At 42.5% G+C, this 15,191-nt stretch overlaps 1 protein-coding gene across 4 annotated transcripts in view; it reads right to left on the reverse strand.

Moving 5' to 3' along the window:
- Positions 1-3,126: 3,126 nt before the first annotated feature.
- The window catches only part of LOC115184049 (ornithine aminotransferase, mitochondrial), a 35,370-nt gene continuing 23,305 nt past the window's right edge, over positions 3,127-15,191 (reverse strand). For all 4 annotated transcript variants that reach the window (XM_029745042.1, XM_029745043.1, XM_029745044.1 and 1 more), the window contains 3 exons: positions 14,113-14,226; positions 4,267-4,411; positions 3,127-3,750 (listed from right to left, as the gene is read on the reverse strand). In XM_029745042.1, the coding sequence (XP_029600902.1) occupies positions 3,590-3,750; positions 4,267-4,411; positions 14,113-14,226 (420 nt within the window). In that variant the 3' untranslated portion in view covers positions 3,127-3,589. The remainder of the gene's footprint in view (positions 3,751-4,266; positions 4,412-14,112; positions 14,227-15,191) is intronic.

Raw genomic sequence — 15,191 nt, forward strand, 5'->3', positions numbered from 1 at the left:
GCTCTCATTGGGTCATGGCCTCAGTGGACCAGCTCTCATTGGGTCAAGGCCTCAGTGGACCAGCTCTCATTGGGTCATGGCCTCAGTGGACCAGCTCTCATTGGGCCACGGCCTCAGTGGACCAGCTCTCATTGGGTCATGGCCTCAGTGGACCAGCTCTCATTGGGTCAAGGCCTCAGTGGACCAGCTCTCATTGGGCCATGGCCTCAGTGGACCAGCTCTCATTGGGTCATGGCCTCAGTGGACCAGCTCTCATTGGGTCATGGCCTCAGTGGACCAGCTCTCATTGGGTCATGGCCTCAGTGGACCAGCTCTCATTGGGCCATGGCCTCAGTGGACCAGCTCTCATTGGGCCTCAGTGGACCAGCTCTCATTGGGTCATGGCCTCAGTGGACCAGCTCTCATTGGGCCATGGCCTCAGTGGACCAGCTCTCATTGGGTCATGGCCTCAGTGGACCAGCTCTCATTGGGTCAAGGCCTCAGTGGACCAGCTCTCATTGGGTCATGGCCTCAGTGGACCAGCTCTCATTGGGTCATGGCCTCAGTGGACCAGCTCTCATTGGGTCATGGCCTCAGTGGACCAGCTCTCATTGGGCCATGGCCTCAGTGGACCAGCTCTCATTGGGTCATGGCCTCAGTGGACCAGCTCTCATTGGGTCATGGCCTCAGTGGACCAGCTCTCATTGGGCCATGGCCTCAGTGGACCAGCTCTCATTGGGCCTCAGTGGACCAGATCAGTGGATAACATGTTGCTAAGATTATATAGTATTGAGTATTGACAGAAAAACAGCAGGTTGCCTGCCATCTCTTAATCAGAGTTTTAATAAAGCTGCCCAATTCTGCTGCACTAACTGTGTTTGAGAGAGAGAGAGAGAATTACAGATGCTCCAATATCATATCAATAGGTTAGCATGTTTTAGCGGTATGATATAAAATGCTAACCTCCCTGGTTATGGTAATAGGTTAGCATGTTTTAGCGGTATGATATAAAATGCTAACCTCCCTGGTTATGGTAATAGGGAGAGGTTAGCATGTTTTAGGGGGTATGATATAAAATGCTAACCTCCCTGGTTATTGTAATGGTGAGAGGTTAGCATGTTTTGAGGGTATGATCTTTGTAAATCTGTAACTTTCTCACTGATCATTATTCATGATTAATTCACGATTATCCGTTACAGGGCCGAATGGGACTTGTGTTTTCAGTCGTCTCGTGCTCGGATTAGTCTCCCACATTACCAATGTTCGAGCAGACACAGTGCTGTTGCCCCGAGGTCTGTGATTTCTGACACCAGGCTCTGATCAACTTAATACACTACAGGGATGTCACTAGTTATCACAACCACAAAGTCAAAATGGGCTAAATCATTCAATTTAACAAAAAAAAAAAAAAAAAATTGCTTTTTGGTCTTAAAAGTTTAGGCAATAATATTAGCAGTGTGGTTAGGGTTAAACACAGATTTTAAGAAGATTAGAAGACAGGGTTTAGCCATAATTATTTTGTGGCTGTGATAACTAGTGAGGACCACAGCATAGGAACACATCACAACCTAGTGGTAAAGACTTGATATTTAGTGATTTATAAAACTATTTCATAAACTTGATTTATGCACGACTGAACATTGTAATTACATTACTGGTAATAGACCAGTCTGTGGTTTTTAAATGAGCCTTAGAATGTCCTCTTAATGATTATGTGAGTGTATTTAAAACAGAGGATAATTAAACTGTTGTTTCCTATTGGTAATCGTCTCATCGTTAAACGAGACCAAAATGAGGTTTCAACCAAATCAAGCTGTTATAGACTGGGAACCTTCTACTTCAATAATACTAAAATACTAGATCTTAAAACTAGATAAAGTGAATCAAAAATTCAAAAAAGAATTGACAGGACATCAGAATAAGACTCCAGCTATTTTTTACTATGAACATTTTATGTAACAACTTAAAATATTCATATTGCAATAGAATCCCAAATTATATTCAGCCTGCAACCGTTTCCAGTCGGTTTTTAAAATGTTGTTCTCTTTAGCAAGTTTCCCAACAGACACTGGGATGCATTTCAAATGGTCCCGTATTTCCTACATTGATGCAATAGTTGCCCAGCTTCCATAGAGAACCATTTGAGAGGCAGCCACAGAGTGTACAGATTAATACTGACGAGACCCCTGACCGAACGGACCTTAGCAGGGGAACAGATGACTCCTAAACGATGTCACTCATAAAACGCATCGTCGCTGGAGGAAGTATAATATATCACAAATTATTTAAAAAACTGGATGGGTCGAGCATTAAAATGCTGATTGGCTGAAAGCCGTATACCACGGGTATGATAAAACATTTATTTTTTACTGTTCTAATTACGTTGGTAACCAGTTTATAATGGCAATAAGGCACCTCGGGGGTTTGTGATATATGGCCAATAAGAACAGCCCTTAGCCGTGGTATATTGGCCATATCACACCTCCTCGGGCCTTATTGCTTAATTAGAGGTCGTCTCTGAAATGGCACCCTATTTCCTTAGTAGGGCACTACTTTAGACCAGGGCCTATAGGGGAGTAGTGCACTACTTTAGACCAGGGCCTATAGGGTAGTAGTGTACTACTTTAGACCAGGGCCCATAGGGTAGTAGTGCACTACTTTAGACCAGGGTCTATAGGGTAGTAGTGTACTACTTTAGACCAGGGCCCATAGGGTAGTAGTGCACTACTTTAGATCAGGGCCTATATAGGGTAGTAGTGCACTACTTTAGACCAGGGCCTATATAGGGTAGTAGTGTACTACTTTAGACCAGGACCTATATAGGGTAGTAGTTGTACATACTGAATACTTTTCTGTATCATAAGTACAGTTGTCCACTACTGCCGTTTTGAAAAGGTTTTCTGTGGTTTGTTTCAATAACGTAACAGAACAGCAGTTCAATTCTTTCACTGAGTTTTAGTGGTATTAAAATATTTCCTTTTAAATACTTAAAATATCCTTATTGGTTATACCTGTGTCTTTCAGTAAAACCTTTTTTTTTTTTTTTGCTCATTTCACCAACAAGCAAATAAATTACTTTAACATTTAAATAAATTGTATGTTTCTTTGTTTTTAAAACAATGCTCCGTTTTAAAAAGTGAAAAAAAGTTTTGTTTAAGCGCATTATTTTTTATTTTTTTAGCTTTGCTGCAGTCGTAGTTGCCAGAATTAACAACAAAATAAATCAGCATCTCAACCGTCTTCCAACTAACCAGATGCAAGAGTTAAAAACATCCCTGGGTTTAAGGTCACCCCAAGGTGCTTTGGAGCAGCAGTGTAATAACCCTGTAACCCTTTTCAGTCCCAGCACTTCAGAAGAGAAAACCTTCAGCTTGGATGATATGCTTAGATTGACATTACTACAAAATGGCAGTACTGTGAAAAAAATAAAATATTCTCCACATACATTTTCACAGTAAATTAACTTAAAAGAGAGTACTGCTTACAATACAATAACACTCATTTGCTAAAATGTTTATAATTAGTAACACATTCCAATAGATGATAGTTCACAGCAGATGATAGTTGCTTTGTTGGTTCCAGTGTTCTAGAAGGAGTTCTAGAAGGAGTTCTAGAAGGACATGATGGTTCTCTGGATGATGTCAGCACACTCTCTGACCTCGTGGTCTTTAATGATGAGGGGAGGGGCCAGACGGATGATGTCACCGTGGGTGGGCTTGGCCAACAGTCCGTTGTCACGGAGACGGATGCACACTCTCCAGGCATCATAGTCTGAGGGGGAAGAAAAGTGTGAGCGCACACACACACACACACACACACACACACGTGTCAGGGGTCAAAGCTTCAGCCTACAGAGAAACAATTATAAAACCCAAGCAGGGCTCTAGAACAATTTATTGTTTAAAAAGTGAGGAGCACAACATCAAATTTAGGAGCACCAGATATATCTATGATATTTAAATTGATTGCGATATAGCCAATTTAAAGCTCATGTGTAAATACATTTGTTTAGTATAAAAAGCTAAACTGTTAAAATTACAAAGTCATTTGGAATATTAGGTTTTTAACATTGTGTAAAAGCACTACCTATTGAGAGGCATTACAGAAAATGATACACCGTCTCTTTAAGAGCGTTAAGTTAGTTAGTGGAGACATGCAACAGGTCAGTGAGATGTTATAATAATGATACGTTTCCTGCAATTCTACTCATTTTGCCATGTGGCGGAGAGAAATGTTTGCAGTTTTGAATCTGAAATCTAAGTGATTTCACATCAGATACAGCCATACCTTTAGTCTCCTTGATGACGATGGCATTGAGGAGGCCCTTTCCCCGGACGATGGGGACGATCTCTTTAGGAAGCTTTGACAGTTCTGACCTCAGCAACTGGCCCATCTTCTCAGCGTTCTCCGCCAGCTTCTCTTCCTCCAGAACCTGTGAGAGAGGACAACATACTGTTAGGAGGTCTGTTACTACCTCAATCAGCCTGACTAACTGGGGTCTGTATATAGCCTCTCTACTGTATATAGCCTCTCTACTGTATGTAGCCTCTCTACTGTATATAGCCTCTCTACTGTATATAGCCTCTCTACTGTATATAGCCTCTCTACTGTATATAGCCTCTCTACTGTATATAGCCCCTCTACTGTACATAGCCTCTACTGTATATAGCCCCTCTACTGTATATAGCCTCTCTACTGTACATAGCCCCTCTACTGTACATAGCCCCTCTACTGTATATAGCCCCTCTACTGTACATAGCCTCTCCTGTATATAGCCCCTCTACTGTACATAGCCTCTCTACTGTATATAGCCCCTCTACTGTACATAGCCCCTCTCCTGTATATAGCCCCTCTACTGTACATTGCCTCTCTACTGTATATAGCCTCTCTACTGTATATAGCCCCTCTACTGTACATAGCCTCTACTGTATATAGCCCCTCTACTGTATATAGCCTCTCTACTGTACATAGCCCCTCTACTGTACATAGCCCCTCTACTGTATATAGCCCCTCTACTGTACATAGCCTCTACTGTATATAGCCCCTCTACTGTACATAGCCTCTCTACTGTACATAGCCTCTCTACTGTACATAGCCTCTCTACTGTACATAGCCTCTCTACTGTACATAGCCTCTCTACTGTACATAGCCTCTCTACTGTACATAGCCTCTCTACTGTATATAGCCTCTCTACTGTACATAGCCTCTCTACTGTATATAGCCTCTCTACTGTACATAGCCTCTCTACTGTATATAGCCTCTCTACTGTATATAGCCTCTCTGTTATAGCCTCTCTACTGTATATAGCCTCTCTACTGTATATAGCCTCTCTACTGTATATAGCCTCTACTGTTATAGCCTCTCTACTGTATATATCCTCTCTACTGTATATAGCCTCTCTACTGTATGTAGCCTCTCTACTGTATGTAGCCTCTCTACTGTATGTAGCCTCTCTACTGTATATAGCCTCTCTACTGTTAGTAGCCTCTCTACTGTATATATCCTCTACTGTATATAGCCTCTCTACTGTATATAGCCTCTCTACTGTTAGTAGCCTCTCTACTGTATATATCCTCTACTGTATATAGCCTCTCTACTGTATATAGCCTCTCTACTGTTAGTAGCCTCTCTACTGTATATATCCTCTACTGTATGTAGCCTCTCTACTGTATATATCCTCTACTGTACATAGCCCCTCTACTGTATATATCCTCTACTGTACATAGCCCCTCTACTGTATATAACCTCTCTACTGTACATAGCCCCTCTACTGTATATAACCTCTCTACTGTACATAGCCCCTCTACTGTATATAACCTCTCTACTGTACATAGCCTCTACTGTATATAACCTCTCTACTGTATATAACCTCTCTACTGTACATAGCCCCTCTACTGTATATAACCTCTCTACTGTACATAGCCTCTACTGTATATAGCCTCTCTACTGTATATAACCTCTCTACTGTATATAACCTCTCTACTGTACATAGCCTCTACTGTATATAACCTCTCTACTGTATATAGCCTCTCTACTGTATATAACCTCTCTACTGTACATAGCCTCTACTGTATATAGCCTCTCTACTGTATATAGCCTCTACTGTATATAACCTCTCTACTGTACATAGCCTCTACTGTATATAGCCTCTCTACTGTATATAACCTCTCTACTGTATATAACCTCTCTACTGTATATAGCCTCTCTACTGTATATAGCCTCTACTGTACATAGCCTCTACTGTATATAGCCTCTCTACTGTATATAACCTCTCTACTGTATATAACCTCTCTACTGTATATAGCCTCTCTACTGTATATAGCCTCTACTGTATATAGCCTCTCTACTGTATATAGCCTCTCTACTGTATATAGCCTCTACTGTATATAGCCTCTCTACTGTATATAGCCTCTCTACTGTATATAGCCTCTCTACTGTATATAGCCTCGCTACTGTATATAGCCTCTCTACTGTATATAGCCTCTCTACTGTATGTAGCCTCTCTACTGTATATAGCCTCTCTACTGTGTATAGCCTCGCTACTGTATATAGCCTCTCTACTGTATATAGCCTCTCTACTGTATATAACCTCTACTGTATATAGCCTCTCTACTGTATATAGCCTCTCTACTGTATATAGCCTCTCTACTGTATATAGCCTCTCTACTGTATATAGCCTCGCTACTGTATATAGCCTCTCTACTGTATATAGCCTCTCTACTGTATATAGCCTCTACTGTATATAGCCTCTCTACTGTATATAGCCTCTACTGTATATAGCCTCTCTACTGTATATAGCCTCTCTACTGTATATAGCCTCTCTACTGTATATAGCCTGTCTTTTTATTGTTCACCTAATACCTTTTTTGCACTATTGGTTAGAACCTGTATTCAGCATTTCACTGTGAGGTCTACTACACCTGTTGTATTCAGCATTTCACTGTGAGGTCTACTACACCTGTTGTATTCAGCATTTCACTGTAAGGTCTACTACACCTGTTGTATTCAGCATTTCACTGTGAGGTCTACTACACCTGTTGTATTCAGCATTTCACTGTGAGGTCTACTACACCTGTTGTATTCAGCATTTAACTGTGAGGTCTACTACACCTGTTGTATTCAGCATTTCACTGTGAGGTCTACTACACCTGTTGTATTCAACATTTCACTGTGAGGTCTACTACACCTGTTGTATTCAGCATTTCACTGTGAGGTCTACTACACCTGTTGTATTCAGCATTTAACTGTGAGGTCTACTACACCTGTTGTATTCAGCATTTCACTGTAAGGTCTACTACACCTGTTGTATTCAGCATTTCACTGTGAGGTCTACTACACCTGTTGTATTCAGCATTTCACTGTGAGGTCTACTACACCTGTTGTATTCAGCATTTCACTGTGAGGTCTACTACACCTGTTGTATTCAGCATTTCACTGTAAGGTCTACTACACCTGTTGTATTCAGCATTTCACTGTGAGGTCTACTACACCTGTTGTATTCAGCATTTCACTGTGAGGTCTACTACACCTGTTGTATTCAGCATTTCACTGTAAGGTCTACTACACCTGTTGTATTCAGCATTTCACTGTGAGGTCTACTACACCTGTTGTATTCAGCATTTCACTGTGAGGTCTACTACACCTGTTGTATTCAGCATTTCACTGTGAGGTCTACTACACCTGTTGTATTCAGCATTTCACTGTGAGGTCTACTACACCTGTTGTATTCAGCATTTCACTGTAAGGTCTACTACACCTGTTGTATTCAGCATTTCACTGTGAGGTCTACTACACCTGTTGTATTCAGCATTTCACTGTGAGGTCTACTACACCTGTTGTATTCAGCATTTCACTGTGAGGTCTACTACACCTGTTGTATTCAGCATTTCACTGTGAGGTCTACTACACCTGTTGTATTCAGCATTTCACTGTGAGGTCTACTACACCTGTTGTATTCAGCATTTCACTGTGAGGTCTACTACACCTGTTGTATTCAGCATTTCACTGTGAGGTCTACTACACCTGTTGTATTCAGCATTTCACTGTAAGGTCTACTACACCTGTTGTATTCAGCATTTCACTGTGAGGTCTACTACACCTGTTGTATTCAGCATTTCACTGTGAGGTCTACTACACCTGTGTATTCAGCATTTCACTGTGAGGTCTACTACACCTGTTGTATTCAGCATTTCACTGTGAGGTCTACTACACCTGTTGTATTCAGCATTTCACTGTAAGGTCTACTACACCTGTTGTATTCAGCATTTCACTGTGAGGTCTACTACACCTGTTGTATTCAGCATTTCACTGTGAGGTCTACTACACCTGTTGTATTCAGCATTTCACTGTAAGGTCTACTACACCTGTTGTATTCAGCATTTCACTGTGAGGTCTACTACACCTGTTGTATTCAGCATTTCACTGTAAGGTCTACTACACCTGTTGTATTCAGCATTTCACTGTGAGGTCTACTACACCTGTTGTATTCAGCATTTCACTGTGAGGTCTACTACACCTGTTGTATTCAACATTTCACTGTAAGGTCTACTACACCTGTTGTATTCAACATTTCACTGTAAGGTCTACTACACCTGTTGTATTCAACATTTCACTGTGAGGTCTACTACACCTGTTGTATTCAGCATTTCACTGTGAGGTCTACTACACCTGTTGTATTCAGCATTTCACTGTAAGGTCTACTACACCTGTTGTATTCAACATTTCACTGTGAGGTCTACACCTGTTGTATTCAACATTTCACTGTGAGGTCTACTACACCTGTTGTATTCAGCATTTCACTGTGAGGTCTACTACACCTGTTGTATTCAGCATTTCACTGTAAGGTCTACTACACCTGTTGTATTCAACATTTCACTGTGAGGTCTACACCTGTTGTATTCAGCATTTCACTGTGAGGTCTACTACACCTGTTGTATTCAGCATTTCACTGTGAGGTCTACTACACCTGTTGTATTCAACATTTCACTGTGAGGTCTACACCTGTTGTATTCAACATTTCACTGTGAGGTCTACACCTGTTGTATTCAGCATTTCACTGTGAGGTCTACTACACCTGTTGTATTCAGCATTTCACTGTGAGGTCTACTACACCTGTTGTATTCAGCATTTCACTGTGAGGTCTACTACACCTGTTGTATTCAGCATTTCACTGTGAGGTCTACTACACCTGTTGTATTCAGCATTTCACTGTAAGGTCTACACCTGTTGTATTCAGCATTTAACTGTAAGGTCTACTACACCTGTTGTATTCAGCATTTCACTGTAAGGTCTACTACACCTGTTGTATTCAGCATTTCACTGTGAGGTCTACTACACCTGTTGTATTCAGCATTTCACTGTGAGGTCTACTACACCTGTTGTATTCAGCATTTCACTGTGAGGTCTACTACACCTGTTGTATTCAGCATTTCACTGTGAGGTCTACTACACCTGTTGTATTCAGCATTTCACTGTAAGGTCTACTACACCTGTTGTATTCAGCATTTCACTGTAAGGTCTACTACACCTGTTGTATTCAGCATTTAACTGTAAGGTCTACTACACCTGTTGTATTCAGCATTTCACTGTAAGGTCTACTACACCTGTTGTATTCAGCATTTCACTGTGAGGTCTACTACACCTGTTGTATTCAGCATTTCACTGTGAGGTCTACTACACCTGTTGTATTCAGCATTTCACTGTAAGGTCTACTACACCTGTTGTATTCAGCATTTCACTGTGAGGTCTACTACACCTGTTGTATTCAGCATTTCACTGTGAGGTCTACTACACCTGTTGTATTCAGCATTTCACTGTAAGGTCTACTACACCTGTTGTATTCAGCATTTCACTGTGAGGTCTACTACACCTGTTGTATTCAGCATTTCACTGTAAGGTCTACTACACCTGTTGTATTCAGCATTTCACTGTGAGGTCTACTACACCTGTTGTATTCAGCATTTCACTGTGAGGTCTACTACACCTGTTGTATTCAACATTTCACTGTAAGGTCTACTACACCTGTTGTATTCAACATTTCACTGTGAGGTCTACTACACCTGTTGTATTCAACATTTCACTGTAAGGTCTACTACACCTGTTGTATTCAACATTTCACTGTGAGGTCTACTACACCTGTTGTATTCAGCATTTCACTGTGAGGTCTACTACACCTGTTGTATTCAGCATTTCACTGTAAGGTCTACTACACCTGTTGTATTCAACATTTCACTGTGAGGTCTACACCTGTTGTATTCAACATTTCACTGTGAGGTCTACTACACCTGTTGTATTCAGCATTTCACTGTGAGGTCTACTACACCTGTTGTATTCAGCATTTCACTGTAAGGTCTACTACACCTGTTGTATTCAACATTTCACTGTGAGGTCTACACCTGTTGTATTCAGCATTTCACTGTGAGGTCTACTACACCTGTTGTATTCAGCATTTCACTGTGAGGTCTACTACACCTGTTGTATTCAACATTTCACTGTGAGGTCTACACCTGTTGTATTCAACATTTCACTGTGAGGTCTACACCTGTTGTATTCAGCATTTCACTGTGAGGTCTACTACACCTGTTGTATTCAGCATTTCACTGTGAGGTCTACTACACCTGTTGTATTCAGCATTTCACTGTGAGGTCTACTACACCTGTTGTATTCAGCATTTCACTGTGAGGTCTACTACACCTGTTGTATTCAGCATTTCACTGTAAGGTCTACACCTGTTGTATTCAGCATTTAACTGTAAGGTCTACTACACCTGTTGTATTCAGCATTTCACTGTAAGGTCTACTACACCTGTTGTATTCAGCATTTCACTGTGAGGTCTACTACACCTGTTGTATTCAGCATTTCACTGTGAGGTCTACTACACCTGTTGTATTCAGCATTTCACTGTAAGGTCTACTACACCTGTTGTATTCAGCATTTCACTGTAAGGTCTACTACACCTGTTGTATTCAGCATTTAACTGTAAGGTCTACTACACCTGTTGTATTCAGCATTTCACTGTAAGGTCTACTACACCTGTTGTATTCAGCATTTCACTGTAAGGTCTACTACACCTGTTGTATTCAGCATTTCACTGTGAGGTCTACTACACCTGTTGTATTCAGCATTTAACTGTAAGGTCTACTACACCTGTTGTATTCAGCATTTCACTGTGAGGTCTACTACACCTGTTGTATTCAGCATTTCACTGTGAGGTCTACTACACCTGTTGTATTCAGCATTTCACTGTAAGGTCTACTACACCTGTTGTATTCAGCATTTAACTGTAAGGTCTACTACACCTGTTGTATTCAGCATTTCACTGTAAGGTCTACTACACCTGTTGTATTCAACATTTCACTGTAAGGTCTACTACACCTGTTGTATTCAACATTTCACTGTGAGGTCTACTACACCTGTTGTATTCAACATTTCACTGTAAGGTCTACTACACCTGTTGTATTCAACATTTCACTGTGAGGTCTACTACACCTGTTGTATTCAGCATTTCACTGTGAGGTCTACTACACCTGTTGTATTCAGCATTTCACTGTAAGGTCTACTACACCTGTTGTATTCAACATTTCACTGTGAGGTCTACACCTGTTGTATTCAACATTTCACTGTGAGGTCTACTACACCTGTTGTATTCAGCATTTCACTGTGAGGTCTACTACACCTGTTGTATTCAGCATTTCACTGTAAGGTCTACTACACCTGTTGTATTCAACATTTCACTGTGAGGTCTACACCTGTTGTATTCAGCATTTCACTGTGAGGTCTACTACACCTGTTGTATTCAGCATTTCACTGTGAGGTCTACTACACCTGTTGTATTCAACATTTCACTGTGAGGTCTACACCTGTTGTATTCAACATTTCACTGTGAGGTCTACACCTGTTGTATTCAGCATTTCACTGTGAGGTCTACTACACCTGTTGTATTCAGCATTTCACTGTGAGGTCTACTACACCTGTTGTATTCAGCATTTCACTGTGAGGTCTACTACACCTGTTGTATTCAGCATTTCACTGTGAGGTCTACTACACCTGTTGTATTCAGCATTTCACTGTAAGGTCTACACCTGTTGTATTCAGCATTTAACTGTAAGGTCTACTACACCTGTTGTATTCAGCATTTCACTGTAAGGTCTACTACACCTGTTGTATTCAGCATTTCACTGTGAGGTCTACTACACCTGTTGTATTCAGCATTTCACTGTGAGGTCTACTACACCTGTTGTATTCAGCATTTCACTGTGAGGTCTACTACACCTGTTGTATTCAGCATTTCACTGTGAGGTCTACTACACCTGTTGTATTCAGCATTTCACTGTAAGGTCTACTACACCTGTTGTATTCAGCATTTCACTGTAAGGTCTACTACACCTGTTGTATTCAGCATTTAACTGTAAGGTCTACTACACCTGTTGTATTCAGCATTTCACTGTAAGGTCTACTACACCTGTTGTATTCAGCATTTCACTGTAAGGTCTACTACACCTGTTGTATTCAGCATTTCACTGTGAGGTCTACTACACCTGTTGTATTCAGCATTTAACTGTAAGGTCTACTACACCTGTTGTATTCAGCATTTCACTGTGAGGTCTACTACACCTGTTGTATTCAGCATTTCACTGTGAGGTCTACTACACCTGTTGTATTCAGCATTTCACTGTAAGGTCTACTACACCTGTTGTATTCAGCATTTAACTGTAAGGTCTACTACACCTGTTGTATTCAGCATTTCACTGTAAGGTCTACTACACCTGTTGTATTCAGCATTTCACTGTGAGGTCTACTACACCTGTTGTATTCAGCATTTCACTGTGAGGTCTACTACACCTGTTGTATTCAGCATTTAACTGTAAGGTCTACTACACCTGTTGTATTCGGCGCACGTGACAAATAAACTTTGATTTGATTTTAATGTTCTATTGCAGCCAGTACTTATGTTAACTACATATTCAGTGACCCAACACAGTGAACTAGTGTAGCACAACACAATAAACAGTACCATGCGCAGCCAACAAATCTAATTTATAGTTGTGTACACCAGTATATCTTAGTCCATATTGGAGGGTTTAATGAGAGATCACTTCGTGTGAAAGCAGCGGTTGATCCGCGGTCTGTTAGCAATCACTCAGAGGAGATAGGAGCCCAAGTTCTGTGTTCAGAGCAGATAGGATGGTCCCACCCACTGCTTTGAAGTACTCTCAGCTGTCTGATGCTCTGGGGAGTATCCCGTCTTACTAAACCAGCTGTCTGTTGCACTGGGGAGTATCCCGTCTTACTAAACCAGCTGTCTGTTGCTCTGGGGAGTATCCCGTCTTACTAAACCAGCTGTCTGTTGCACTGGGGAGTATCCCGTCTTACTAAACCAGCTGTCTGTTGCACTGGGGAGTATCCCGTCTTACTAAACCAGCTGTCTGTTGCTCTGGGGAGTATCCCGTCTTACTAAACCAGCTGTCTGTTGCACTGGGGAGTATCCCGTCTACTAAACCAGCTGTCTGTTGATCTGGGGAGTATCCCATCTTACTAAACCAGCTGTCTGTTGCTCTGGGGAGTATCCCGTCTTACTAAACCAGCTGTCTGTTGCACTGGGGAGTATCCCGTCTTACTAAACCAGCTGCCTGATGCTCTGGGGAGTATCCCGTCTTACTAAACCAGCTGTCTGTTGATCTGGGGAGTATCCCGCCTTACTAAACCAGCTGTCTGTTGCTCTGGGGAGTATCCCGTCTTACTAAACCAGCTGTCTGTTGATCTGGGGAGTATCCCGTCTTACTAAACCAGCTGTCTGATGCTCTGGGGAGTATCCCGTCTTACTAAACCAGCTGTCTGTTGCTCTGGGGAGTATCCCGTCTACTAAACCAGCTGTCTGTTGCTCTGGGGAGTATCCCCAGAACAAATAACTAACTAGCTGAATCTGTCCATAGCCAAATAACTAACTAGCTGAATCTGTCCATAGCCAAATAACTAGCTAGCTAACTAGCATCATCTATCCATAGCCAAATAACTAACTAGCTGAATCTATCCATAGCCAAGTAACTAACTAGCTAACTAACTAGCTGAATCTATCCATAGCCAAATAACTAACTAGCTAACTAACTAAATAAATAAAAGCTAGCTACCACTTACCTCTAGAGCTGCCATGGCAACGCCACAGGCCAGAGGGTTTCCTCCGTAGGTAGAGCCGTGCTCTCCAGGCTTGATGGTCAGCATCACCTCATCATCACACAGCACCGCAGATACCTGGCAGGACAAGGTTTATATCAGAGACTGACATGACCCAGTCACAACATGACCCAGTCCCATCAGTCCCCACATGACCCAGTCCCCACATGACCCAGTCACAACATGACCCAGCACCCACATGACCCAGTCCCCACATGACCCAACATGACCCAGTCCCCACATGACCCAGTCCAGACATGACCCAGCATGACCCAGTCCCCACATGACCCAGTCCCCACATGACCCAGTCCCCACATGACCCAGTCCCAACATGACCCAGTCCCAACATGACCCAACATGACCCAGTCCCAACAGTCCCCACATGACCCAGCATGACCCAGTCCCAACATGACCCAGTCCCATCAGTCCCAACATGACCCAGTCCCCACATGACCCAGTCCCAACATGACCCAGTCCCAACAGTCCCCACATGACCCAGCATGACCCAGTCCCCACATGACCCAGTCCCCACATGACCCAGTCCCCACATGACCCAGTCCCCACATGACCCAGTCCCAACATGACCCAGTCCCAACAGTCCCAACATGACCCAGTCCCAACAGTCCCCACATGACCCAGCATGACCCAGTCCCCACATGACCCAGTCCCAACATGACCCAGTCCCAACAGTCCCAACATGACCCAGTCCCAACATGACCCAGTCCCATCAGTCACAACATGACCCAGTCCCAACATGACCCAGTCCCAACATGACCCAGTCCCAACAGTCCCAACATGACCCAGTCCCAACATGACCCAGTCCCAACATGACCCAGTCCCAACATGACCCAGTCCCAACATGACCCAGTCCCATCAGTCACAACATGACCCAGTCCCAACATGACCCAGTCCCAACATGACCCAGTCCCAACAGTCCCAACATGACCCAGTCCCAACAGTCCCAACATGACCCAGTCCCAACATGACCCAGTCCCAACATGACCCAGTCCCAACAGTCCCAACATGACCCAGTCCCAACATGA

This window comes from Salmo trutta, unplaced genomic scaffold (genome assembly GCF_901001165.1).
Source record: "Salmo trutta unplaced genomic scaffold, fSalTru1.1, whole genome shotgun sequence".
Taxonomy (NCBI): Eukaryota; Metazoa; Chordata; class Actinopteri; order Salmoniformes; family Salmonidae; genus Salmo; species Salmo trutta.